The 24,597-nt window shown below is 42.5% G+C and overlaps 3 protein-coding genes across 4 annotated transcripts in view; all 3 read right to left on the bottom strand.

Annotated features, from left to right (window-relative positions):
* LOC310701328 (uncharacterized protein) overlaps positions 1–4,175 on the bottom strand; it is a 110,286-nt gene extending 106,111 nt beyond the window's left edge. The window contains exon 1 of the mRNA XM_083492070.1: positions 3,344–4,175. The gene's annotated coding sequence lies outside the window, so the exon portion shown is untranslated. The remainder of the gene's footprint in view (positions 1–3,343) is intronic.
* The window catches only part of LOC310701580 (uncharacterized protein), a 37,290-nt gene extending 19,717 nt beyond the window's left edge, over positions 1–17,573 (bottom strand). Inside the window, exon 1 of one of the 2 annotated variants that reach the window (XM_083492704.1) lies at positions 17,471–17,573. The gene's annotated coding sequence lies outside the window, so the exon portion shown is untranslated. Of the gene's footprint in view, positions 1–16,642; positions 16,875–17,470 lie in introns of those variants that run through there. The other variant, XM_083492705.1, reaches the window with a different exon arrangement.
* The window catches only part of LOC310699310 (uncharacterized protein), a gene marked incomplete at its 3' end in the record, with an annotated part of 67,988 nt that extends 50,172 nt beyond the window's left edge, over positions 1–17,816 (bottom strand). Inside the window, exons 1-3 of the mRNA XM_083486956.1 lie at positions 17,452–17,816; positions 8,129–8,198; positions 1,502–2,847 (exon numbers count right to left, since the gene is read on the bottom strand). Of these exons, the coding sequence (XP_083343082.1) occupies positions 1,502–2,816 (1,315 nt within the window). The 5' untranslated portion in view covers positions 2,817–2,847; positions 8,129–8,198; positions 17,452–17,816. The remainder of the gene's footprint in view (positions 1–1,501; positions 2,848–8,128; positions 8,199–17,451) is intronic.
* Between the last annotated feature and the right edge of the window lie 6,781 nt (positions 17,817–24,597).

A 24,597-nucleotide genomic window follows, 5' to 3' on the forward strand; every position in this document is an offset into this window, starting at 1 on the left:
CTGGAATAGCATCACTTCCATTGGCCTTGTTATTTGCAGTGCTTTCTAAGGCCCATTTGACTTCACTCTACAGGATGTCTGGCTCAGGGTCTCCAGGATGTCTGGCTCAAGTGGTGGAATTAGGCATAGCTAAAAATTGAGAATGCAAATTGAGAAGGGCAAAAATGGATCTTTCCTGGTTCATCAAACTGCAAAAATTGATGATCATGTTGAAATGCTATGTTTAGAAAATGTAAATGGGAAGGAAATGCCTATGGTGTGTGGTTTCCCCTTTACAGGTGAAGATAAGCCATTTCCTAACCAAACTTTGTATCATTCTGCTATAGGCAAGCTAAATTTCATTCAAAGAATCTCAAGACCAGATATAACTTATGCTTTTCACTTTCTGGCAAAATTTGTGGAAAAGCCCACTACGCAATGTTTCTCTGCTCTTAAGAGAGTGGTAATGTACCTTAAACATACCAAACATTATAGGTTGCAGTTTACAAGTATTGACAAAGGTTTTGAAATTTTCTGCGATGCATCTCATGCAGTGGAACAAAATAGTTGCAGGGGTGTGTCTGGTATGGTGTTTTGTTATAACGGTTGTCCATTTGAATGGAGGTCCCAGACACAAACTATTATTTGTCTCTCCACAACAGAGAATGAATTATGTGCATGCGTTCAGGCCACTCGTGATATAGAATGGTATCTGCAAGTATTTGCTGACCTACAGATGCAAGTAACACTACCAGTAAACGTTTACCTTGATTCCCAGAGTGGACTCGCTATCCTGTGTTCAGAGACCAATATGCAGCGCACTAGAGTCTTAAGGTTACGTTTACAGTTTGTAAAGAAACTAATTGCTGATGAAATGATTGTATTTCAGTATGTTCCAGGTGACATTCAAATGGCAGACATTTTTACTAAAGCTCTTCCAAAGGTTACACATGAAAGACATGTAGAAAATATGCTTTATGTTTTTGTTCCACAATAATGAACCGCAGGAGAAATGTTGAATGGTCACTTTAAAATGTGAAGGTTCATTATTGTTTCACAAGTTCTGTATGTCTTTAAGGGTCAGAGCCAGGGCAAATAACGAGACCCAGTCTTACAGCTGTGAAACATAGCAGGTGCTGCTGAGGTGTGTTAATCAAGCTGTGTCAGCATTTGGGTATAGTATATAATGAGCAGCAACCAGCTCCCTCATTACCCTGGGGGATGGGTCGGTGGTTGGGTCTGGTTTGTTGTTGATGTATTTAGCGTACAAGGAGTTTTTGTTTTTGTTATTAAAACCTTGTTTAAGTTATTTTTGAGTCCCTTTTAAATGCATGGTCTCCCCAGCAAGCTCTCTGCAGCGCTACTAAACAGCAAATAGCAAAGAGTTTTCACTTCAACTGAAGCTCCTTCCACACTCTATACATTCAAATGGTTTTTCCCATGTGTGTTCGTTGATGTCGTTTACAGTGTCCACTTTGACTGAAGCTCTTTCCACACTCTATGCATTCAAATGGTTTTTCACTTGTGTGAGTTCGTTGATGTTCTCTTAAGTGTCCCCTTTGACTGAAGGTTTTCCCACACTGCATACAATTAAATGGTTTTTCCCCTGTGTGAGTTCGCTGATGTTTTCTAAGGGTTTCACTTAGACTGAAGCTCTTTCCACACTCTGTACATTTAAATGGTTTTTCTCCTGTGTGAGTTCGTTGATGTTGTCTATATTGTCCACTTTGACTGAAGCCCTTTCCACACTCTATACATTTAAATGGTTTTTCCCCTGTGTGAGTTCGCTGATGTTTTCTAAGGGTTTCACTTAGACTGAAGCTCTTTCCACACTCTATACATTTGAATGGTTTCTCCCCTGTGTGAGTTCGTTGATGTAGTCGAAGTTTCCCACTATGAGCGAAGCTCTTTCCACACTCTATACATTCAAATGGTTTTTCCCCTGTATGAGTTTGATGATGTTGTTGAAGTTTCTCACTTTGACTGAAGCTCTTTCCACACTCTATACATTTAAATGCTTTCTCCACTGTGTGAGTTCGTTGATGTAGTCTATAGTGTCCACTTTGACTGAAGCTCTTTCCACACTCTATACATTTAAATGGTTTCTCCCCTGTGTGAGTTTGATGGTGTAGTCGAAGTTTCCCACTATCACTGAAGCTCTTTCCACACTCCATGCATCTGAATGGTTTCTCCCCTGTGTGAGTTCGCTGATGTATTCTAAGGTTTCCCCTTTGACTGAAGCTCTTTCCACACTCTATACATTCAAATGGTTTCTCACCTGAGTGAGTTAGAGTATGTCGTCGAAGTTTCCCACTATTAGAGAAGCTCTTTCCACACTCCATGCATCTGAATGGTTTCTCCCCTGTGTGAGTTAGATGATGTCGTTGAAGTTTCCCACTATTAGAGAAGCTCTTTCCACACTCTATACATTTAAATGGTTTCTCCCCTGTGTGAGTTCGATGATGTAGTCGAAGTTTCCAACTATCACTGAAGCTCTTTCCACACTCCATGCATCTGAATGGTTTCTCCCCTGTGTGAGTTCGCTGATGTAGTCTTAAGTGTCCGCTTTGACTGAAGCTCTTTCCACACTCTATACATTCAAATGGTTTCTCACCTGTGTGAGTTCGTTGATGTAGTCTTAAGTGTCCGCTTTGACTGAAGGTTTTCCCACACTGCATACATTTAAATGGTTTCTCCCCTGTGTGAGTTCGATGATGTATTGTAAGGGTTTCACTTCGATTGAAGCTCTTTCCACACTCTATACATTCAAATGGTTTCTTCGTTATTCCTTTTGAATTTACAGATGGCCCCCCAGAACTCTTGCCTGTCTTCTCCATTGTCTGCTTCAGAGTGCAGGGAGACAAAATCCTGTTGGTGTTTCAAGGGAGAGAAGAAAGGAAGATGATACACATCAAGTTCAATTGGCAGTCATCCCAATTAGTATTTATAATTATGATGTGCCACCAGATCTCGTGCCCGTTTTCTGACACAGGGCTATCCTAGTGTAAATTCTCTGCCTAGCCCTCTCTCACTGTCCTTTCTCCATTTGCATCACTCCTGGACGTACCTCCTCTATTTCAAAGCGGAATCTGTGTCACACTGAAGAAGCTTGATATTAAACATCAATATATAACTGCACTTAATGGAAACTTCAGCCTTGGATAATTAGCATTGATTCATTCATGGCATGAAGCTGTTAGTTTTATTGCTGGAGACACAAATTTATTTCTGATCTATCAAATAGATTAATAGTATTATGTCATGGGGTGTTGGGGCTGGGATAGTACCTCTCGTGGGGGACATATAGGGCTTCTTCTGGGGTGATTGGTCCACCATTAATCCCCAACCTGTACTCAGCTCTCACCTGTGGGTCCTAGACGCTGTCAGCATGCAACAGCAGACACAACCCAGGAAAAGCTTCAGCAGGCCATCTAAACCAGTTGAGGATAATTGATGGGACTCAATCCCTTGATGAGTCGGGGACTTTCACTGCATGCGATGACAGGCTCTGGCACAATGAGCAGACGAGACCAATAGTGTCTCCAATGGTCAAGCAGGTGGTTTCTGCAAGTGCCGTAGAGGGAAGTGAGGGGCTCATCAACCTGGGAAGGGAGGCCAAGCAGCAGAAGGAAAACTCTGATCCTAAACCTCTGCTGCCTTGCGTGAATATCTTCAGGAAAAGAAGAGGCTAAGAAGTAAACGTTACACAAATCGGGAGTGGAGTCCTTAAGATGATTGTGTTGGAGTGTTGTGGGTATCAAGGAGTGAACACTAAGCTAAGTGGAAATGCTGACTCAGTTTCATGTGGTGAGTCAGCATCCCAAGAGATGGGGCCCTGCCTGTCTATAGCCAGCTAGTATACAGAGGTATGCTTGACTTCTCCACACTGGCTTCTCCCCTGTATGTAGGAAGGCTGATTTATGGTACTTTATGATGCTGCAGGACTGCAGCTGGAATAAAGCCCTCCTTGAATCAAAGAATCATAGAGTTGGAACAGACCACAAGGGCCATTGAGTCCAACCCCCTGCCAAGCAGGAAACGAAATACAGCTGGACTCCTGAGTGCTTTATATGGAGCTTCTATCGGTCCTAATACATTGCAAGATGTTGGATGGAGTCCTTGTACGCCTCCTCCGGTAACTTCTGTGGCCAAGCTGGGGCCAAAAATATTGCTCTGCTTCCCTTTGGACCATATCAAGAAGGTTGAGAAGGTAGGGCTGCCATAGGTCTGTCCCCCCCCCCCCCAGGAATTGAGGAGGATTTTCACAAGTTCGGCAAAACGTCCACCCAGACGTATGGCAAGGCTGCCGTTTCTTGTGAGGAGAACCAGAAATTACAGGGTTAAACAGTTCTGTATGACGTCTCACATCCTGAGACATTCCTTTACAAATATTTTCTCCCAGTCCGATTTCTTCCATTAATTTTTTCATAAATTTCCAGGACACCTCAAAAGCTTTTTCAGCGTCCAGCAACATAATAGCTGCTGGTTTATCAATTTTAATATCCAAATATTCTAATACATTAATCACACATCTCATGTTGGATTGCATAAATCGTCCGGGAAGAAATCCAGTTTGATCTTTATGAATTATCGCTTTCAGCACCATTTTTAATCTATTTGCAAGAATGTCTGCAAATATCTTGTAATCGTTATTTAGCAGTGCAATGGGTCTGTAATTGGCCATGTTTGAGGCATCTGTTCCCTGTTTGTGGATAAGAGTAATAAAGCTGTCCTTCCAGGTTTTCGGTAGCTTTCCAGTTGCCAGATTATTCATTAGGTCTTTCATGGGAAGAAATAATGCTTGTTCTAACTTTTTATAGTAATTAGCTGGGAGACCATCTGGGCCCAGTGTCTTTCCTAATTTTGATCTCTGTATAGCTTGTTGCACCTCCATAGCTGTTATTGGTGAATTCAAGATTTCAGTATTATTGGTAGTTTATTTCTGCCCAAATAATCAATTATTTTTTCTAGAGTCTCTGGACCTTCGTTATATAGTTTTCCGAAATAACTAGCAAAAGTTTTACTAATTTCCTTCGGTTCTTGAATCCATTTGTCTTTAATTTTAATTTTATTGATAATTCTATCTTCCTTTTTCTTCTCTAATTGCCAGGCCAGAAGTTTGCCAGGTTTATTTGCAAACTCAAAATTTCTATGTTGCAACCATTTTATCTTCCATTCTGTCTCATTTGGTGCATAAACTCCAATAACTATCACTTTTTCATTATTGATCTTAACTTCTATAATCACTGTTTGACCTTTTTCATCATTGTAAAGCAGTTTTGGCTCCAGCTGAGGTTTTACATAGATTACCACCCCTCTCTTTTTTTCTTTACTTGATGCAATAAACTCAAGCCCCAATCTTTTTTTTATGAATACTCTTTTATGTTTTTCCGCTGCATGGGTTTCTTACAGACAGATTAGATCATATTTTTGCTTTACCAGAATATGTTCCACCTTGTTCCTTTTTGATTTTTCATTTAAACCCTTTACGTTCCAAGTAATAAATTTATAATCCATACTTTATTTCTTATGATACGTGAACGGATTAATAAAAAATAATAAATAAATAAATTTACACATTCAAGGTCTCAGTATACGTTTAATAAATTCCCTTCTTAGCTCTGTCTCCTAACTCTCAACTGCTTATTCAATTTCCTCTGATTCTCCCAACAATTGCCTTTTCCCTCCGAGCTCTTTCCGGTACTTTCTCCAGAACTTGTCCGCATTTAATGCCAACAAGCACTTTAAAGAAAAGGGAGATGCCTTCAGGGTACTCCCACGTATAGTCCACTGCCTTTGCCTTTAGTGCCTCGGCTAGAGGTTTGTAAGATTCTCTCTTTTTTATCAATTGATTTGGAATAATCTTGTGGACAATAATATCATTTCCTTCCGACTTGAATTTCTTCTTGTTGCTAGCTTGTAAAATTCTATTTCTGAAATCCATAGAGTTAAAAGAGACCAAACAGTCAGCCGGCCAGTTATTTGCTTTTGCTGCATTAGATTTGACTCTAAATGCTTTTTCTATTTTTTGTGTTACTTCTGCTTCTTCTAGGTCTAACCAAGCTGCTAGCTCTTTTGAGATTTTTTTCTCAATTATTTCCTCTGCGTCCTCTGTTCTTCCTCTGAATCTTAGGGTATTCTCCCTTCTCTGAATTTGCAACATCACAATAGAGTCCAAAGTTGAATCTTGCTGCTTCTGCAATAGAAGCCGTAGCAGTAAAACGGAAAAATACTCAGGAAAGCTGGCCAACATATAAAACACTTCTAAAAAATGAAGATAACCAAATAAAATTTAAAAACTTTGAGGAAATAAGAGAACACATCTCAGACTGGTTCCAATACCATCAGTTATTTGAAAAATTTAAATCTGACAAACAAAAGGGGTTCTCAACAGAAATTTCCCGATTCGAATCTGATCTTGTAAATTCTAAAAGAAAAACTCTTTCCAAAACTTATCAACTCCTTCTTGACTGGACAGTCAAGGAGGAGGAGGTAACAGTGGCAATGGTGAGGTGGTCCCAGGATTTTGGCCATTCAATAACCATGGCCCAATGGGAAAAATTATGGAAGATCAATTGGAAATTCACAAATTGTTACACGATTAGAGAGAACTTTCAAAAAATGCAACATCAATGTTATCTAACACCATGGAAACTTTCAAAAATGTATAAAAATGTGTCAAGTAATTGTTGGAGATGCGGTGAATCAGGAACATTCTACCATATGTGGTGGACATGTAGGAAAATACAGGTATTCTGGGAGAGTATCCATGTAGAACTGCAAGAAATGCTAAAGATCTCTTTCAATAAAAAACCAGAGGCCTACCTCCTGGGAATAACAGATTTGGCTATTCCACAAAAGAGAAAGGGTATCTTTTTATATGCAACGGTGGTAGCAAGAGTTTTGATTGCAGCAAAATGGAAGAGTAATGAAATCCCCTCTATACAAGATTGGATCCAAAAGCTGACAGAATATGCCGAATTAGATGGTTTATCAGAAAAAAATAAAGAATAAATCAAAACAGGAATTTGTTTCAAAATGGGAGGTTTTCAAAGATTATCTGAAAAATAAATACAGTAGTTTAAATTCTGTTGCAGCATTCGAGGAACTTCAGTAATGCTTGCAAGGTAGATATAAGAAATTAGATTTATTGAGAATAAGTTTAATTATGATAAAAGTGTGTACTGGCAAAAAGTAATATGAATTTGAAATATGGAATAGACGGGAGGTTGGGTCTTTAGTGTTAAGACCATTAGATGTTTTATTGTTTGCTAAGAAAATTATGTGTATATGGTTATTTTTGTAATTTGTGTGTAATATGGTATTTGTGTGTGTGTGTGTGTTTTCTTGTTGTATAAATAAAAAACTTTTTTTAAAAAAGGATCCCTGACTCCATTTTTCAGCCTGAATTGTAACTCAGAATCTCGATTGTAACTCAGTTCAGAACCTTCAGATCTATCCTCTGGTTGGCCATCTTCTGGAATATAAGCCAGACCTCATTAAGGGTATCATCCAGACCTTCATTTAGTGTGGGCACCTTGGATTTGGAGTATAGGTATTAATCATAATCCCTGAAAACATGTCTCACACCCACCTGGACCTCCCAAGTGAGTCTGAGCCTCTAGAGGAATCCTCTATGCTGCGGTGGGCACCTCTGGCCCTCCAGATGTGGTTGGACTCAAAGTACCGTCAGCCCAAGCAAGGATGGCCAATGTCCAGGGATGATGGGAGTTCTACTGGAACAACATCTGGAGGGACACACTTTCTCCATCTTCTAAAAAAGCTAAATATCTGTATTGTTTCCTCCTTCCTCCATAATGTGTAACATCTTCTGATACACTCCAAGCAACTACACACATTCCCTAATCCTGCACCATTTACTTCCTGAGGCTGCTCCATTGTGTCCACCTTCTCAGAACCACCCACCATTTCAGTAGCACTCCTTCAGTTCCCAGCTATTAGTCCCCCTCCCCCTACGGAGGAATTATTCATCTGAATCCCAGGGGCTGGGAGTCCTGAGAGGGAAGACAGTTGTTGGCCCTTGTGAGAAGAGGATGATGGACGAGGTGGGCCCTGATCCTAATACAGCAGGACAAAATTAAACGAGACCTACAAAGATACAGTCTCCCAGGCAAGAGGAACGACATACCTCTCAAAGTCTCTGTATTTTTCTGTTTCAAAGAAGGAGTTGAGCTCAGACTTGCAGATCAGTGTCTCTCCTGTGCGGAATAAGTAAAACGGAAGTGCTATTTACGTCACTGGAAAAGTATTCAAAAATATTCATGTGTTGAAGAAAGTCTAACAAAGTAGCTGGTGTCCCGTTAAGAGCTTATAAAAGTATTATGATCTCAGCATTTGTGGGCTGCTGGCTGAGGATGTGGACTGTGGAGCAGGAATACTCGCAATCTCCATTATCCTGAGAGTCTCTTTGTAGGTTTTGCATAGTTATTTTGGAATTCCTACCGCAATATCGGCTCTTAAAAAGTTACGGATGGAGAAAATTACATGGTTGCTGTAAACGATCATCCAACACACACTCACTCACATACAGTCTCTAATTTTGGCAAGCTCCTGTAATACTGGCAATTCCAGGCCTGCAGATGCACAGCGCTGAGTGTAGAGCTTCCAGCCACAGGTATTGTCTATCATGGAAATGCCCCAGACTGGGACGGATTATGGATCTTTGGATGCTGATAGATTGTATCTCACTCTGACATTGCCTACAATAAATAAAAGTAATAGAAATGCCTTCAGGATATACTTATATATAAACCCTGAAAGCCTTTCTATAGCATCCTTCTCCCACATTCCTGGATTGGTATATATACATCATCAGCACCACCGATTAACCATGCAGTGGAAAGGATTATCTTTTAAAGAAAAATGGAACCCCAAATTGTTGTTTAAAGATGAGGAAGGGAGGTACACTGCAGTTGAAATTACGGCACAAGGCGATAAATTTCTTTTTCTGGGAATTTATGCACCAAATGATGGCAAAGTGGAATTTTTAAAGAATCTGGACTTAAAACTCATGGATTACAAACTGATTTTAATGGGAGACCTGAATGGAGTAGCATCAGCATTAATGGATAAAACACGGGGTCAGAAAAATCCAAGTTCCGGCAGACTACCAAAGATTTTCTTTGATATGATTGATAAATACGATTTGTGGGATATATGGAGGCTACGAAATCCAATGGAGAGAGATTTCACTTTTTTATCAAATTCAAATCAACCTTTCTCTCCGAATCGACTATTTATGGATATCCAGAGATTTGGTTCCTAAGGTTACTAAAACAGAAATTTGCCCTAAGACTTGCTCAGATCATAATGCAGTGGTTTTGCAGATGAAATTATACCTGCAGGGTTCCTTTAGATGGAGGATGAATGATGAGTTGTTGAGGAATGAACAGATGATTAGTAAGGCCCAAAAGACTCTTAAAGATTATTTTGAACTAAATATGAACACAGAGGTTGAAACAAGAGTCATTTGGGATGCAAGTAAGGCAGTAATGAGAGGTTCCCTCATACAACAGAATTCGATAAGGAAAAAGATACAGAATGAGAAAAAAGAGAAAATTCTGTCTCAAATAAAAGACAAAGAGTTTAAGATTAATTCCAAAGAGTCAACAGATTCCAAAAGAAATTAAAAGCATTGCCGATTCAATTTTCTCAAATTATTAACCAGGAAATAGAATGGAAAATTAAAATGATGAAACAGGAAAATTTTGAATCTGCGAATAAATGTGGAAAATTGTTGGCTTGGCAATTAAAAAAGAGACAGAAGCAAAGTACTATTACAAACATTGTATCTGATGGAAAATCTATGGAAAACCCTGCAGATATAAGTAAATGTTTTCAGAAATACCTTAAACAGCTGTATAAAAAAGGTAAAGAAGATAAGGATAAAATTGAGCAATTTCTTGCGGTGAATGAAATGCAGAAAATTCCCGAGGATAAAAGGTTCCTACTAAATGGCATGATCACAAGACAGGTTGAGATGGCAATAAATAAGATGCAGTTAGGCAAAGCCCCGGGACCGGATGGTCTTTCTGCAAAAATATTATAAAATATTGAAAGATTGGCTAATTCAACCATTGGCAGATGTGTGTAATAAGATTTTAAGAGGGGACAAAGCTCCCGAAACCTGGAAAGATGCATTTATCACTCTGATTCCAAAAATAGACCAAGATAGATCTGATGTAAAAAATTATAGACCAAGTTCATTACTTAATGTGGACTATAAAATCTTCACAAACATTTTGGCCAATAGATTAAAAAAGGTTCTATCTAATTATATACATAAGAACCAGGCAGGATTTCTGCCTGGGAGACATATGAAAGATAACATTAGAAATATAATTGATATAATAGAAAGGTTGGAAGTGAAAAGAAATTGTAAAGCAATGTTAATGTTTACTGATGCTGAAAAGGCCTTTGATAATGTTTCTTGGTTATTTATGATGAAAAACATAGAAAGAATTGAGGTTGGCCAGGAATTTTTAAATGGTATCAATGCGATCTATTTTGAACAAAAACCAAAAATCATAGTTAATAATGTGGTCTCAGAGGAAATCAGAATTGAGAAAGGAACCAGGCAAGGGTGCCCACTTTCCCCTCTGCTATTTATTTCTGTTCTGGAGGTTTTGTTAAACATGTTGAGGAAAGAGGAGGAGGTTAAAGGCATTGTAGTAGGATCCAAGCAATATAAATTAAAAGCCTTTGCTGATGACTTGGTTTTAACTTTACAAGATCCAGAAACCAGTGCAGTAAAAGCACTGGAGCTGATTCAAGAGTTTGGGCAGGTAGCAGGATTTAATTAAAAACCAAAGTTTTAGGGGGAAAAACTTAGATAATGAGGAAAGAAAAAACCTTTTTGAAAGGACAGGCCTTGTTTCTATGAAAAAGTTAAATATTTGGGTGTGAACTTATCGGTAAAGAGTTTGAATCTTTATAAAGATAACTATGAAAAATTATGGAATGAAATCAAGAGAGATCTTGAGATATGGTCAAACCTAAAACTTTCATTGATTGGCCGAATATCGGTGGTTAAGATGAATGTATTGCCGAAGATGCTGTTTTTATTTCAAGTTTTACCAATCATTGATAATGTTAAATGTTTTAAAGAATGGCAGAAGGCATTGTCTAAATTTATCTGGCAGGGGGAAAAACCTAGAATTAAATATAAATTACTTACAGATATAAAAGAAAGAGGGGGCTCCAAAATCAAAAGAAGTTTTAAGAGAAATAAAACTTTACCAAGTACAATACACAAAATTGATAAACCAAGAAATTGAATGGAAAATTAAACAGATGAAACAAAGATCATTTGAATCGGCGAATAAATGTGGGAAGCTGCTGGCATGGCAGCTGAAGAAGAGACAAAAATTGAACTTTGTTACCAATCTGGAGGTTGAAGGAGAATGTATTCAGAAACCAGAAGAAATTAGAAAGTGTTTCCAGAGATACTTTAAAAAGTTGTACACCCAAGGACCACAAGCAGAGATGGAAATAAAGAATTTCTTAAAAAGACATGGCCTGCAAAAGTTAACACAAGACAAACAAACAGCCCTGAACTATAGAATAACACAACAGGAAATTGAAAGAGCCATTCAGAATATGCAAATAGGCAAATCCCCAGGCCCGGATGGGCTTACCTCCAAATATTATAAGACACTGATGGAATATTTGACACAGCCATTAATGGAGGTATGCAATCAGATTATGGAAGGGAAGGGGGCACCTGAATCGTGGAAAGAAGCATTCATCACTCTGATACCAAAATTGGAATCTGAAAAGACTCAACTTAAAAATTATCGCCCCATCTCACTCCTAAATGTGGATTACAAAATTTTTGCCGATATCTTAGCAAACAGACTGAAAAAAGTTTTGAATGAAGTAATTCATAAGGACCAAGCAGGCTTTCTCCCTGGCAGGCATTTGTCTGATAATACCAGGAATATTATTGATGTTTTGGAGTTACTACAGACAAATATGAATACGAAAGCAGTTCTGATTTTTATAGACGCGGAGAAGGCCTTTGACAATATATCTTGGAAATTTATGAAGAAAAATTTGGAAGGGATGGGAGTGGGAGGGGCGTTTCAAAATGGTATCGAAGCAATCTATTCAGAACAAAAGGCTAAATTGATAGTAAATGGTGTGGTGACAGAGGAGTTTAAAATTGAAAAAGGGACACGACAGGGGTGCCCCCTATCACCCTTGCTATTTATCTCTGTCCTGGAGGTGTTGCTGAACTTGATTAGGAGGGATCAGCTGGTGGAAGGAATACAGGTCGGAGAAAAGCAATACAAACTTAAGGCCTTTGCAGACGATTTGGTTTTGACACTACAGGAGCCAGAAACCAGTACAAAAAGAGCTTTAGAACTAATTTCTGAGTTTGGTCGGGTGGCGGGATTCAAGTTGAACAAACAAAAAACTAAGGTTTTGGCAAAAAACTTGACATCTTCAGAAATAGATGGGTTCCAGAAGGAAACAGAATTAAATGTGGTTACAAAAGTGAAATACCTGGGGGTTAATCTGACTGGGAGAAATTTGAATTTATTTAAGGATAATTATGAAAAATGCTGGTCGGAAATTAAAAAGGATCTAGAAATCTGGTCAAGATTGAAACTCTCCTTGTCGGGAAGAATTGCAGCAGTAAAGATGAATGTATTGCCAAGAATGTTGTTTTTGTTTCAAACCCTTCAGATCGTGGACAGAGTGGAATGTTTTGGAAAGTGGCAGAGAGATATCACGAAGTTTGTCTGGCAGGGCAAAAAGCCCCGAATAAAATTTAAGATTTTAACAGATGCAAAGGAAAGAGGGGGGTTTGCCCTGCCGGACTTAAGACTGTATTATGAAGCTGCATCTCTCTGCTGGATGAAAGATTGGTTTCTGTTAGAAAACACTGATGTCCTAGATCTGGAAGGGCATAGTAATGCCTATGGGTGGCATGCATATCTGTGGTACGACAAGGCAAAGTCTCATAAATTGTTTAAAAACCATATTGTCAGGAAAGCTCTATTTATTGTCTGGACTAAATACAAGGACTTATTTGAAAGTAAGACCCCGAGGTGGTTATCACCGACGGAGGCTAAGGCCATAAAATTACGTAATATGGAGAGTGGCTGGTTGAAATATTGTGAGATAATTGAAAGAGATGGTGATACTTGGAGGTTGCAGAGTTTTGAAAAATTGAAAGGAAAGGTGCGAGACTGGTTCCATTATGCCCAAATTTTAGAGACTTTTAAAAAAGACAAAAAAATTGGTTTCCAGGTGGAAAAATCAAAATTAGAGACAGAATTACTTGAACCCAAGACGAAAGTGCTTTCAAGAATGTATAACTTGCTGCTTAAGTGGAATACTCAAGATGAGATAGTCAAATCAGCTATGATAAAATGGGCACAAGACATTGGGTACAACATTATGTCTGAAGACTGGGAAAGGTTGTGGACCACCGGTATGAAATTCACGGCATGTAGTGCCTTAAAGGAAAACATTATGAAAATGGTATACAGGTGGTACATGACCCCAGTCAAACTCGCAAAGATATATCATTTGTCTGATAATAAATGTTGGAAATGCAAGGAGGCTGAAGGAACTTTTTTTCACCTCTGGTGGACATGCCCGAGGGTGAAGGCTTTTTGGGAAATGATTTATAATGAGTTGAAAAAGGTGTTTAAATACACCTTTCACAAGAAACCAGAGGCCTTCCTCCTGGGCATTGTGGGCCAGAGAGTGTTAAAAAAAGATAGAACTTTCTTTTTATATGCAACCACAGCAGCAAGAATCCTTATAGCCAAATACTGGAAGGCACAGGAGTTACCCACGCTGGAAGAATGGCATTCGCAGCTGATCGACTACATGGAATTAGCCGAAATGACAGGCAGAATCCGAGATCTGGGAGAAGATGCAGTGGAAGAGGACTGGAAAAGATTTAAGGACTATTTACAAAAACATTATAAGTTATATGAATGTTGAGAATTTGCTAAGTGCCCTGGAAAAACATGCTTCAGTATTGAAATTGGTAAATGATGGAAATTAAGTTAAAGATTTAGAAATGCATAAATTGTGGATTATATAACTAAATGAAAACACAAAAACATTTGAAATAAGGTATTAATTTGCTGTTTATTTTTATATATATTTTTTTTGTAAAGAAAGCAGGGGATGGAGGACGTGGGGAAGTCTGGTTGATTATGAAAATTGATGTGAAAAAGTGAACTTCTTTTTTCTTTCTATACTTTCTTTCTTTTCTGTAAAATCGCTTTTGTTGTGTCATTGATGATGTATTTTTACCCTGGAAAAAAGCAAATAAAAAATTATTATAAAAAAAAATAAAAGAAAGAGGGGGCTTTTCCCTACCAGATTTGAAGATATACTTTGAAGCTGCCGCATTCTGCTGGATCAAGGATTGGATTCAATTAGAGAATGACGATGTGTTAGACTTGGAGGGATTGGGTAATCGTTTTGGATGGAATGCGTATCTATGGTATGACAAGGTAAAGGCCCACAGTGGTTTTAAGAATCATGTAACTAGAAAGGCATTATACAATGTATGGACTAGATTCTTAGTAAGAAAAACACCAAAATGGATTTCACCAATGGAAGCACAGGCCCCAAAAAAGTTAAATATGGAAAACAAATGGTGGAGGTATTCAGATTTGTTGTTAGAGAATCAGGAAGGCTTTAAATTAAAACCTTTTGAACAAATTAAAGATAAAGTGAATTGGTTGCAATATTATCAAATTAACGAATTATATAAGATGGATAAGAGAAATGGTTTTGCAACAGAAAAAACCAAATTGGAAACAGAGTTGTTAGATACTAATGATAAGAATATGTCTAAAATGTACAGTTTGTTGTTGGAGTGGCATACAAAGGATGAACAAGTTAAATCGGTTATGATTGATAGGGCAAGGGATGTGGGACATAACATAATGATGGAGGACTGGGAGAGGCTATGGAGGAAAGGGGTTAAGTTTGCTGCATGTACGATGTTAAAGGAAAACATTATGAAGATGATGTATAGATGGTACTTGACCCCTGTAAAACTAGCAAAGATTTATCACAAAAGTGATAACCTTTGTTGGAAATGTAAAGAAAAAGAAGGTACTTTTTTCCATATGTGGTGGACTTGTCCCAAGGTGAAAGACTTCTGGGAGAAGATATATAACGAACTGAAAAAAAATGTTGAAATATACATTTATTAAGAAACCAGAGGCCTTTCTCCTTGGAATAACAGGTTTAGAATTGCCCAAGAAAGATGTTAAATTATTTCTGTATGCCACAACAAACGCTCGAATATTACTTGCTAAAAATTGGAAAACACAAGAACTACCAACAGTGGAAGATTTGGCAGATGAAGATGATGGACTTTTTGGAGCTAGCTGACCTGACTGGAAGAATCCACGACCAGAAAGAAGAGGAGTTTCAAGAGGACTGGAGGAAATTTAAGGACAATTTGAACAAATATTGTTATTGTATTGTATAAAAAATTAGAAATTACTTGAAAGAAACAAATAGGCCTAGGATAAGTTAAGTTATAATTAAATAAATAGGATTTAGAATGTTAAGAAAAGTGAATAAGATGACTATAATTGGAAATTGTTTTAGTCTAATAAGGATATTGGAAAGCTGTTACTGTTAAATTACAAGGAAACTCAGAAGGGAGGGACTTGAGGAAGTCAATTAAGATGTTTAAAAAGTTGGATTTGGGAAGAATTACGTTTGTTTTTATTGTATATTTGTTTATTGTTACAGATAGGTAGCCGTGTTGGTCTGCCATAGTCAAAATAAAAAAATTCCTTCCAGTAGCACCTTAAAGACCAACTAAGTTAGTTCTTGGTATGAGCTTTCGTGTGCATGCATGGTATCTGAAGAAGTGTGCATGCACACGAAAGCTCATACCAAGAACTAACTTAGTTGGTCTTTAAGGTGCTACTGGAAGGAATTTTTTTATATTTGTTTATTGTTCTCCCTTTCCTTTCCTCCCCCCTTTTTTGTTTGTTTGTTTTTGTGTATCATTTTGCTTTGTGGTTTGTGTTATTATGATGGAAAACTTAATAAAAATTTATTTTAAAAAGAAGAAGAAATACTTAAGAAAGGGAGCCTGAGAGAGAGGAAGAGGTATCTGGCTACTTCCTGGGCGGGGCTTCCAGAAGCAAAGAGCCGCTTTGGAGAAGGCCTTCTCCTCCCTCCTCCCTCCTAGGACCTTCCAGCTTTTTCTCTCTTCTGCTCTCCAAGGTGGACCAACGGTTTGACTTGGTATAATGCAGCCCACAGCCATCAATGCAGTAGCTTGAGAGGACCAGTGGGGAGAGGATTGAGCTTCCATGGGGGGAAAGGTGGGGGAATCAGTGGAAAGAACCCCACCATCAGGGACAACTCTCTCTCTCTCTGGTCGACTTGAAGGAGTGGCAGATTCCTGGGCAGGAGGGAGAAGCCAAGGCAGACCCACCACCGGAGATTCCTCCTCCAGCGCCCAAGGATGGAGACATCTCTCCAAAAGGAAGAGTCTTCCTCCCTCCCTCTCTGCTCGGCTGGCCTTCTATCCCCCAGGGATGCTGCCATTCCTCCCTCAGCCCCCCATCTTCCTCTGCCCTCCTCCCTCCGTCCCACAGTCTCCCCTGCGCCCAGAAAGCCCCTTGGCACCGCTCACCCCTCGCCCTCTGCGCCGCATCTCTCCCGGGCGCGCCAACCTCTCCATCCGGAGGGGCCTCCCAAGACGGAGATGGGGGGGGGAGAGGGGGGGTCTCTATCCAGGCCTATTTCACTTCCTTTAACCCTTTCGTGGCCTCCATCTCTCCCTCAAGGCGCAGGGATTCCTGCCAGGGGGAAACGGCAGAGGGCGGGGGGCGTCGTGTTTGGGTCCTGGGTTCAAATCCAGGGCTGCTTGGGGACGGGGGGGCTTCGTGGGGACCCCCTTGATGGGCATCACGTTTCAGTTCAGGCAAGAGAGCCCGGGGGGTGCAGGGCAGTTCAGCCTCGCTTGAGCCCCCGGGGGAAAGAGACGCGTGTGGAGGGGAGGGCGCTGCAAAGCAGAGGGCAGCTGGATTGCATGGATCGGGGGCCTTGAGCACCTCCTGGACCCCCAGGGAAAAGAAACATGGGTGGGGGGGAGGGGCCGTAAGGAGATCCTGCCACGCAATCCCTGCAGGTGTTGGGCCCCCCCTTCGCAGCACGATTGCGGGGATCGGAGCCCCTCCTTATGAGGCCCAGGAGGGGGGCTTTTTTGCGGGCAGGGGGGAAACTAGGCTGGATTTCCCCCGAGTCAAAGACCCGATTGGGGACATTTGCATCCCCACAAAGACATCCTCAACGGCGCCCTGCTGGAGGCGCCACCTGGTGCAAAAAGCCAACCCCCCCCCCGGCTAGCCCACCCCCATAGCTATGGCTCTGTTTGCAGGAGGGGTCTCTGTCTTTCCCTCTCCCCCCTAAATCGCCCCCTTTCCCACGCAGCCTCTTTACCTCTTTGGCCTCTCTGGACCTCCGCCTCCCTTGCTCGCTGTTCCGGGTTCCTTCCCCGCAATAGAAAGCGGAGTAGGGGGGGGTGAGGGGAACTAGTCAACCCACACCCCTCCTCCCCTTCGGGAAACCTCCCCCTTTCCACTTTGCCCCCCCCCCTGGAAACTTCCGACCTATAGACACTTCGGGTTCCTTGTCGCAGGCGCGCGCCTCTAGAGCTACGTTGGCAGAGCAGCCCCTGCCTGTGTTGGGATGGAGACAGGAAGAGATGGCGCTGCCTTTGGCCTCCTGCTCTTGGGGCTCCGTCGGGAAATGGCCCCCTCCTCCCCCCAAGTCGCCTCTCTCCCCACAGCGGAGAGTGGAAATGGGGGCGGGAGCGGGGGGCTTCCTATTTGTGTGCGAGATGATGGATGGATGTTTCCCTCCACAGCAGGGTGGCAGCTCCACACTTATTCTTTCCTTATTTACAGTACTTTTGTTATTGTATCATTTCAATAGAGTTAAGTTGAGGGTCTTACGGAGACTCTTCCTGGCTCCTCAAAAAGGCCAGAAGAACAGGAAAGGCATAATCCATGTCTGCTGAAGACTGGGCTAGGTAACAGGGAGGCAGTAATAAGACGCAGGGGCCGTGCTGATTTATTACAATTATTTGTATAGTTTAAATAATATACGTATATACAGTGGTGCCTCGCAAGACGAAATTAATTCGTTCCACAATTCTCTTCGTCTTGCGGTTTTTTCGTCTTGCGATGCACGGTTTCCCATAGGAATGCATTGAAAATCAATTAATGCGTTCCTAGGGAAACCACCTTCAGGCCAGACTGTCCCCGGACCTCTTCTGAAGGCTGGGGGGGGGGACAAGGGCTTTTCTTCCCACCCCCAGCATTTTAAAAAACCCTGGGACAGCGGAGGACTTCTCCGCTGTGCAGGGCTATCTTAAAATGCTGGCGGGCGGCATTTTAAAATCGCCCCGGACAGCGGAGGACTTCTCCGCTGTCCGGGGCGATTTAAAAGCCCCTGGGAAGGCAGGCAGGGGGGACAAAGACTTTCGCCCCCTGCCCGCCTTCAGAAGGTGTTCCCGCCCCCCGCCCCACTTAGGAACAGCTTTCCGAAGTGGGGCGGCTGGGGCAGGTGCCCCGCCCCCCCTCCCCACTTCGGAACAGCTTTCCGAAGTGGGGCGGCGGGGCCAGGTGTCCCCCCCCCGCCCCACTTCGGAACAGCTTTCCGAAGTGGGGCGGCGGGGCCAGGTGTCCCCGCCCCCCCTCCCCACTTCGGAACAGCTTTCCGAAGTGGGGCGGCGGGGCCAGGTGTCCCCGCCCCCCCTCCCCACTTCGGAACAGCTTTCCGAAGTGGGGCGGCGGGGCCAGGTGTCCCCGCCCCCCCTCCCCACTTCGGAACAGCTTTCCGAAGTGGGGCGGCGGGGCCAGGTGTCCCCGCCCCCCTCCCCACTTCGGAACAGCTTTCCGAAGTGGGGCGGCGGGGCCAGGTGTCCCCGCCCCCCCTCCCCACTTCGGAACAGCTTTCCGAAGTGGGGCGGCGGGGCCAGGTGTCCCCGCCCCCCTCCCCACTTCGGAACAGCTTTCCGAAGTGGGGCGGCGGGGCCAGGTGTCCCCGCCCCCCCTCCCCACTTCGGAACAGCTTTCCGAAGTGGGGCGGCGGGGCCAGGTGTCCCCGCCCCCCCTCCCCACTTCGGAACAGCTTTCCGAAGTGGGGCGGCGGGGGCAGGTGTCCCCGCCCCCCCGCCCCACTTCGGAACAGCTTTCCGAAGTGGGGCGGCGGGGCCAGGTGTCCCCGCCCCCCTCCCCACTTCGGAACAGCGTTTTAAAATGCTGGGGGTCGGGAGCGAAGCGCTGCCGACCCCCAGCATTTTAAAATCTCCCCGTGTCCCGGGGAGATTTTAAAATGCTGAAACATCAACATAAAAATCTTCCCTAAGCTGGGTTGCCTTCATAAATATATATCAATATTTATTTGTTTTCCAATGATTGTTTTTCCTATGTCTTTAGCAGTTGTCTTCCAAAAAGCGTGGAAACCCAGGTTTGTGAAACCCTTGTGTACACAGTGGTCTGCTTGCAGGAAGACTCCCCAAAAGCACAATTGAAGAATTAGTTCAATATTATTATTATTATTATTATTATTATTATTATTATTATTATTAACCCCAGCCATTCTGGGTGGCTTCCAACAGAATATTAAAAAATACATTAAAAAATAAATCATTAAAACCTTCCTTAAACAGAGGTGCCTTCAGATGTCTTCTAAACGTCAGATAGTTGTTTATTTATTTGATATATGATGGGAGTGCTTTCCACAGAGCGGGCGCCACTACTGAGACGGCCCTCTGCCTGGTTGCCTGTAACCTCGCTTCTCACAGTGAGGGAACCGCCAGAAGGCCCTCAGAGCTGGACCTCATTGTCCAGGCAAAATGATGGGGGTGGAGATGCTCCTTCAAGTCTACTGGGCTGAGGCCGTTTAGGGTTTAAAGGTCAGTACCAACACTTTGAATGGTGCTCGAAAACATACTGGGAGCCAATGTAGGTCTTTCAAGACTGGTGTTGTTATGTGGTCTTGGCCGCTTCCAGTCAACTGTCTAGCTGCCGCATTCTGGATTAGTTGTCGTTTCCAGGTCACCTTCAAAGGTAGCCCCACGTAGAGCGCATTGCAGTAGTCCAAGGAGGAGATAACTAGAGCATGCACCACTCTGGAGAGACAGTCTGCGGGCAGGTAGGGTCTCAGCCTACATACCAGATGCAGCTGGTAGACACTGCCATGGACACAGAATTGACGTGTGCCTCCAGGGACAGCTGTGAGTCCAAAATGACTCCCAGGCTGCACACCTGGTCCTTCAGGGGCACAGTTACCCCTTTCAGGACCAGGAATTCTCCAATCTTGCCTGCCCTGTCCCCCCAAAACAGTGCATCTGTCTTGTCAGGATTCAACCTCAATCCGTTAGCTGCCATACATCCTCCAACCGCCTCCAGGCACTCACACAGGACTTTCACCACTTCCACTGGTTCCAATTTGAAAGAGAGGTGGAACTGGGTATCATCCACATATTGATGAACACCCAGCCCACCCCCTTGAAGATCTCTCCCAGCGGCTTCATATTGATGTTAAAAAGCATGTGGAAGAGGACGGAACGCTGTGGCACCCACAAGTGAGAGCCCCGAGGTCCAACACTCATCCCCCAACACCACCTTCTGGATACGACCCAGGAAAAAGGAGAAGACCCACTGCATAACAGTGCTGCCAGCTCCCAGCTCCTCTACATGGTCCAGGAGGTTGTCGTGCTCAATGGTATTAAAGGCCTCTGAGAAATCCAGCAGAACTAGGAAACAGCTCTCACATTTGTACCTAGCCCACCAGAGATCATCGACCAGCACAATCAAGGCAGTTTCAGTCCCATGGTGAGGCCTGAATCCCGATTGGAAGGGATCCAAATGGTCCGCATCCTCCAGGTGTGCCTGGAGTTCTTCCACAACCACCCGCTCACTCACCTTGTCCAAGAATGGAAGATTTGAGCAGGATCTTCCCCCATACCCAAAGGAAGCAGAAGCCCTGGGGCTGCCACATGGTGCCTCTGAGTGAAAATAGTCTCACGAGGAGACTTCTCTGGTACCTGCAGCCCCTCCTTCCCCGTCTCAGAAGTAGAATTAGAAAAAGTCTTTTCATTATTCAATTGCAGTATGAAGAAAGCACTGTGGGAGTTAAGTTGTGGGTGAACATATCAGACGACACAGCGATTCTTCAAACAGCTCTTGTTTATTCACAGGCCAGAACAGAACTGAACTGAAGGGTTCAGCCAGCCTGCTTATATTCAGCTCCAGTACAACGCAACTGTAACCATGTTCTCTAACTATCCAATCACTGAACATCACTTTCAATCCCTTAGTTGCATATGTGGACCTGAGTGAAAACTATCTACAGTGAGAACTTCAGTACATAACACCGGGTGTGTTTGTGCCATGGATGGCATGGTAAGAGTTAACTTTCCCCTTATACGTGGACCCTCCCTTGACCCTATTAGGTGCAAAGGATGCTTCCTGTCTGTGCCTTAAGTCCATTTGCAAAGGTGGGGAGAGGATTTCCATCCTCAATGCCCAGAGGTAGCTGGTAGTTCATGTGGGATGTAATCCATTGGAACAGTCCAATGCAACATTCCTTGTTTCCCGAGAGTGGGCACAGGCAGGGGGAGGTTACCCCAGTCAGTGTAAATTCCTGTTCCACTGGTCTGGAGCATCCTCCCCCTGGGAGATGGGCGTGGCCCTGGCTGACTCCATAAAAGAGCCAAATCGCGCAGCCATTTTCTCTCTCTTGCTGCCATGCTCCTCTCCTGCAGCCATCTTCTTATCTTAATGTAATTTGGCTGGAATTAAGATTGCCAGAAGAAATCTCAACAACCTCAGATATGCAGATGACACAACCTTGATGGCAGAAAGTGAGGAGGAATTAAAGAACCTTTTAATGAGGGTGAAAGAGGAGAGCGCAAAATATGGTCTGAAGCTCAACATCAAAAAGACGAAGATCGTGGCCACTGGTTCCATCACCTCCTGGCAAATAGAAGGGGGAGAAATGGAGGCAGTGAGAGATTTTACTTTCTTGGGCTCCATGATCACTGCAGATGGTGACAGCAGCCACGAAATTAAAAGACGCCTGCTCCTTGGGAGAAAAGCAAGAGATTGCATATACAATAGAAAACGCTTTTAGAATAAAAATAAGGTCCAAACAAGTAAAATCAAAAAAGGTTCTAGGAGATTGTTTAGTCATATTCAACTCGATAGAGATGGAAAATACAATATTGAGACTAAGTTACCAAAAGAAATTAATAGTTGAAGGAAGACCAATTATCATCTTTAAAAAAATACCAACCAGACTCCTACGCAAAAGAGAAGGATATAAACAGCTAGTAAGTGTTCTAAAAAGAACGGCATACAACATAGATGGGAGTTCCCGCAAGGGATCTCCTTTTTCTATAAAGATAACAGATTTAAGATCACTGAGATTCAAGAAGTGAGCAAATTTCTGCACAGATATGAGAAAGATCTTGGAAAAGTAGAGGAGAGATATGGAGGAAGAAATGGAGACCTAGAGGAGAGAAGAAGAAGAAGAGAGAAAGGAAAAGAACAGGAAGATAAGAGAGGGAAGGAAGAAGTGTATGAAGAAGAAGAGGGAGTAGTGGAAGAAGAAGAGGAGGAGGAGGAGGAGGATACAGAAAACAAAACCACTCAAATTTAAATTATTAGTTGCTTGTAGATTGGAAAGTAAACATAACAATGAATCTGAAAATTTTGTCATGGAATGTGAACGGGATGAATGAAAAAACCAAAAGGAATAAAATTGTGAATGCCCTGAAAAGAAAGAATCTGGATTTAATCTGTATACAGGAGACACATGTGACCAAAAAGCACAAACATATTTTGATAAACAAAAAACTTGGGGTTGAGTTTATAAATTCTATTGCGGGGGGGGGGGGAGAGGGGTAGCGATATACGTCAAAGAAAAATGGGAACCCAAATTGATTTGTAAAGATGATGAAGGTAGGATTTTAATGGAGTGCCGGGACCAGAAATTGACAGACAAACAGAAAGGAAAAAATGTAACCAAGGGAAACTGCCAAGATCCTTTAATAACTTGGAGGAAAATTTGAATTTAGTAGACATCTGGAAACACAAACACCCAATAGAGAAGCAATTCACCTTTTTTTCAGAACCACATAAGAGCTGGGGCAGAATTGATCAAATCTGGGTCTCATTAGGAACTCTAAAATGTGAAATTCAACCGAGAACCCTCTCTGATCACAATTTGATAATGTTGGAAATAAAAGGTGTATCACAGAGCGGGTTCATATGGAGAATGAATGAATATTAAGAGAATGCGAGAAAAAATTAATAGCAAATCTGAAAGACGAACAAAATATACAAATAACAAAAATATTACAAACTCAGTATTCAATGCTAACAAGTCAAGAAATTGAATGGAAAATTAAGTTAGTGAAACAAAAATACTTCGAATCAGCTAACAAAACAGGTAAATTATTAGCTTGGCAATTGTGAAGAAGGCAAAAACAAAATGTGATAAATAAGATAAAAATGGAGGAGCAATTGATAGAAGACCCAAAAGAAATACAGGAAAATTTCCTCAATTATTATGAGAAATTGTATAAAAAGGTAGAGGAAGAAATAATCCGAATAGAGAAATACTTAGAAGACTGCAGCGGGAAGACTATAACAGAGGAAGAAAGAACCCAATTAAATAAACCCATAATGGCAGAAGAGGTCCAGGATGCGATAAGAAAGATGAAATTAGGAAAAGCCCCAGGACCGGATGGCTTGTCAGCTAAATATTATAAAGTATTAGAAAATCAATTAACACCAGTGCTATATGACATTATGAATAATATATTGAGAGGAGGAAGGATACCAGAAACATGGAAAGAGACCTACCTCACGATGATCCCTAAACCCGATACGGACAAACTTAATATTAAAAACTATAGGCCCATATCATTATTAAATAACGATTACAAAACCTTCACAGAGGTAATGGCAAGTAGACTCAAAAGATGTCTAGCAAATCTAATTCATAAGGATCAAGCAGGATTCCTTCCAAATAGGTTACTCAAAGACAATGTAAGGCATACCATAAATATCATTGAATATTTGGAGTGTAAGAATGAAGTACCGTATTTTGCGCCCCATAAGACGCTCCGGCCCATAAGATGCACCTAGTTTTTTGGGGGGGAAATAAAGGGAAAAAAATTTATTTTTCCCCCCAGGTGCGGGGCTGGAAGAACCAGGTCGGGGAACAGTGGGAAGGCACGCTCTGCCTCCCCGCTGTCCCCCGAGCTTGTGGGGCTGGCGATGGGGAGAAGTGCACCAGTCCCAGGAGGGCAGGCAGCTCTGCGCCGCCATCCCGAGCGGGACAGGACTTAGCGCCCCGCTCGGGATGGCGGCGCAGAGCTGCGCTGGTCCCAGGACCGCAGGCAGCTCTGCACGGCCACCGGGAGCGGGGCGGAGCTTCTCCCCGGGCTCCCGGTGGCCGGGCAGAGCTGCGCTGGTCCCAGGACCGCAGGCAGCTTTGCGCGGCCATCTGGAGCGGGGAGGGCTTCTCCCCCGGCTCCCAGTGGCCGCGCAGAGCTGCGCTGGTCCC

Source organism: Podarcis liolepis, assembly GCF_965112155.1.
Source record: "Podarcis liolepis genome assembly, chromosome: 2".
Classification (NCBI taxonomy): Eukaryota; Metazoa; Chordata; class Lepidosauria; order Squamata; family Lacertidae; genus Podarcis; species Podarcis liolepis.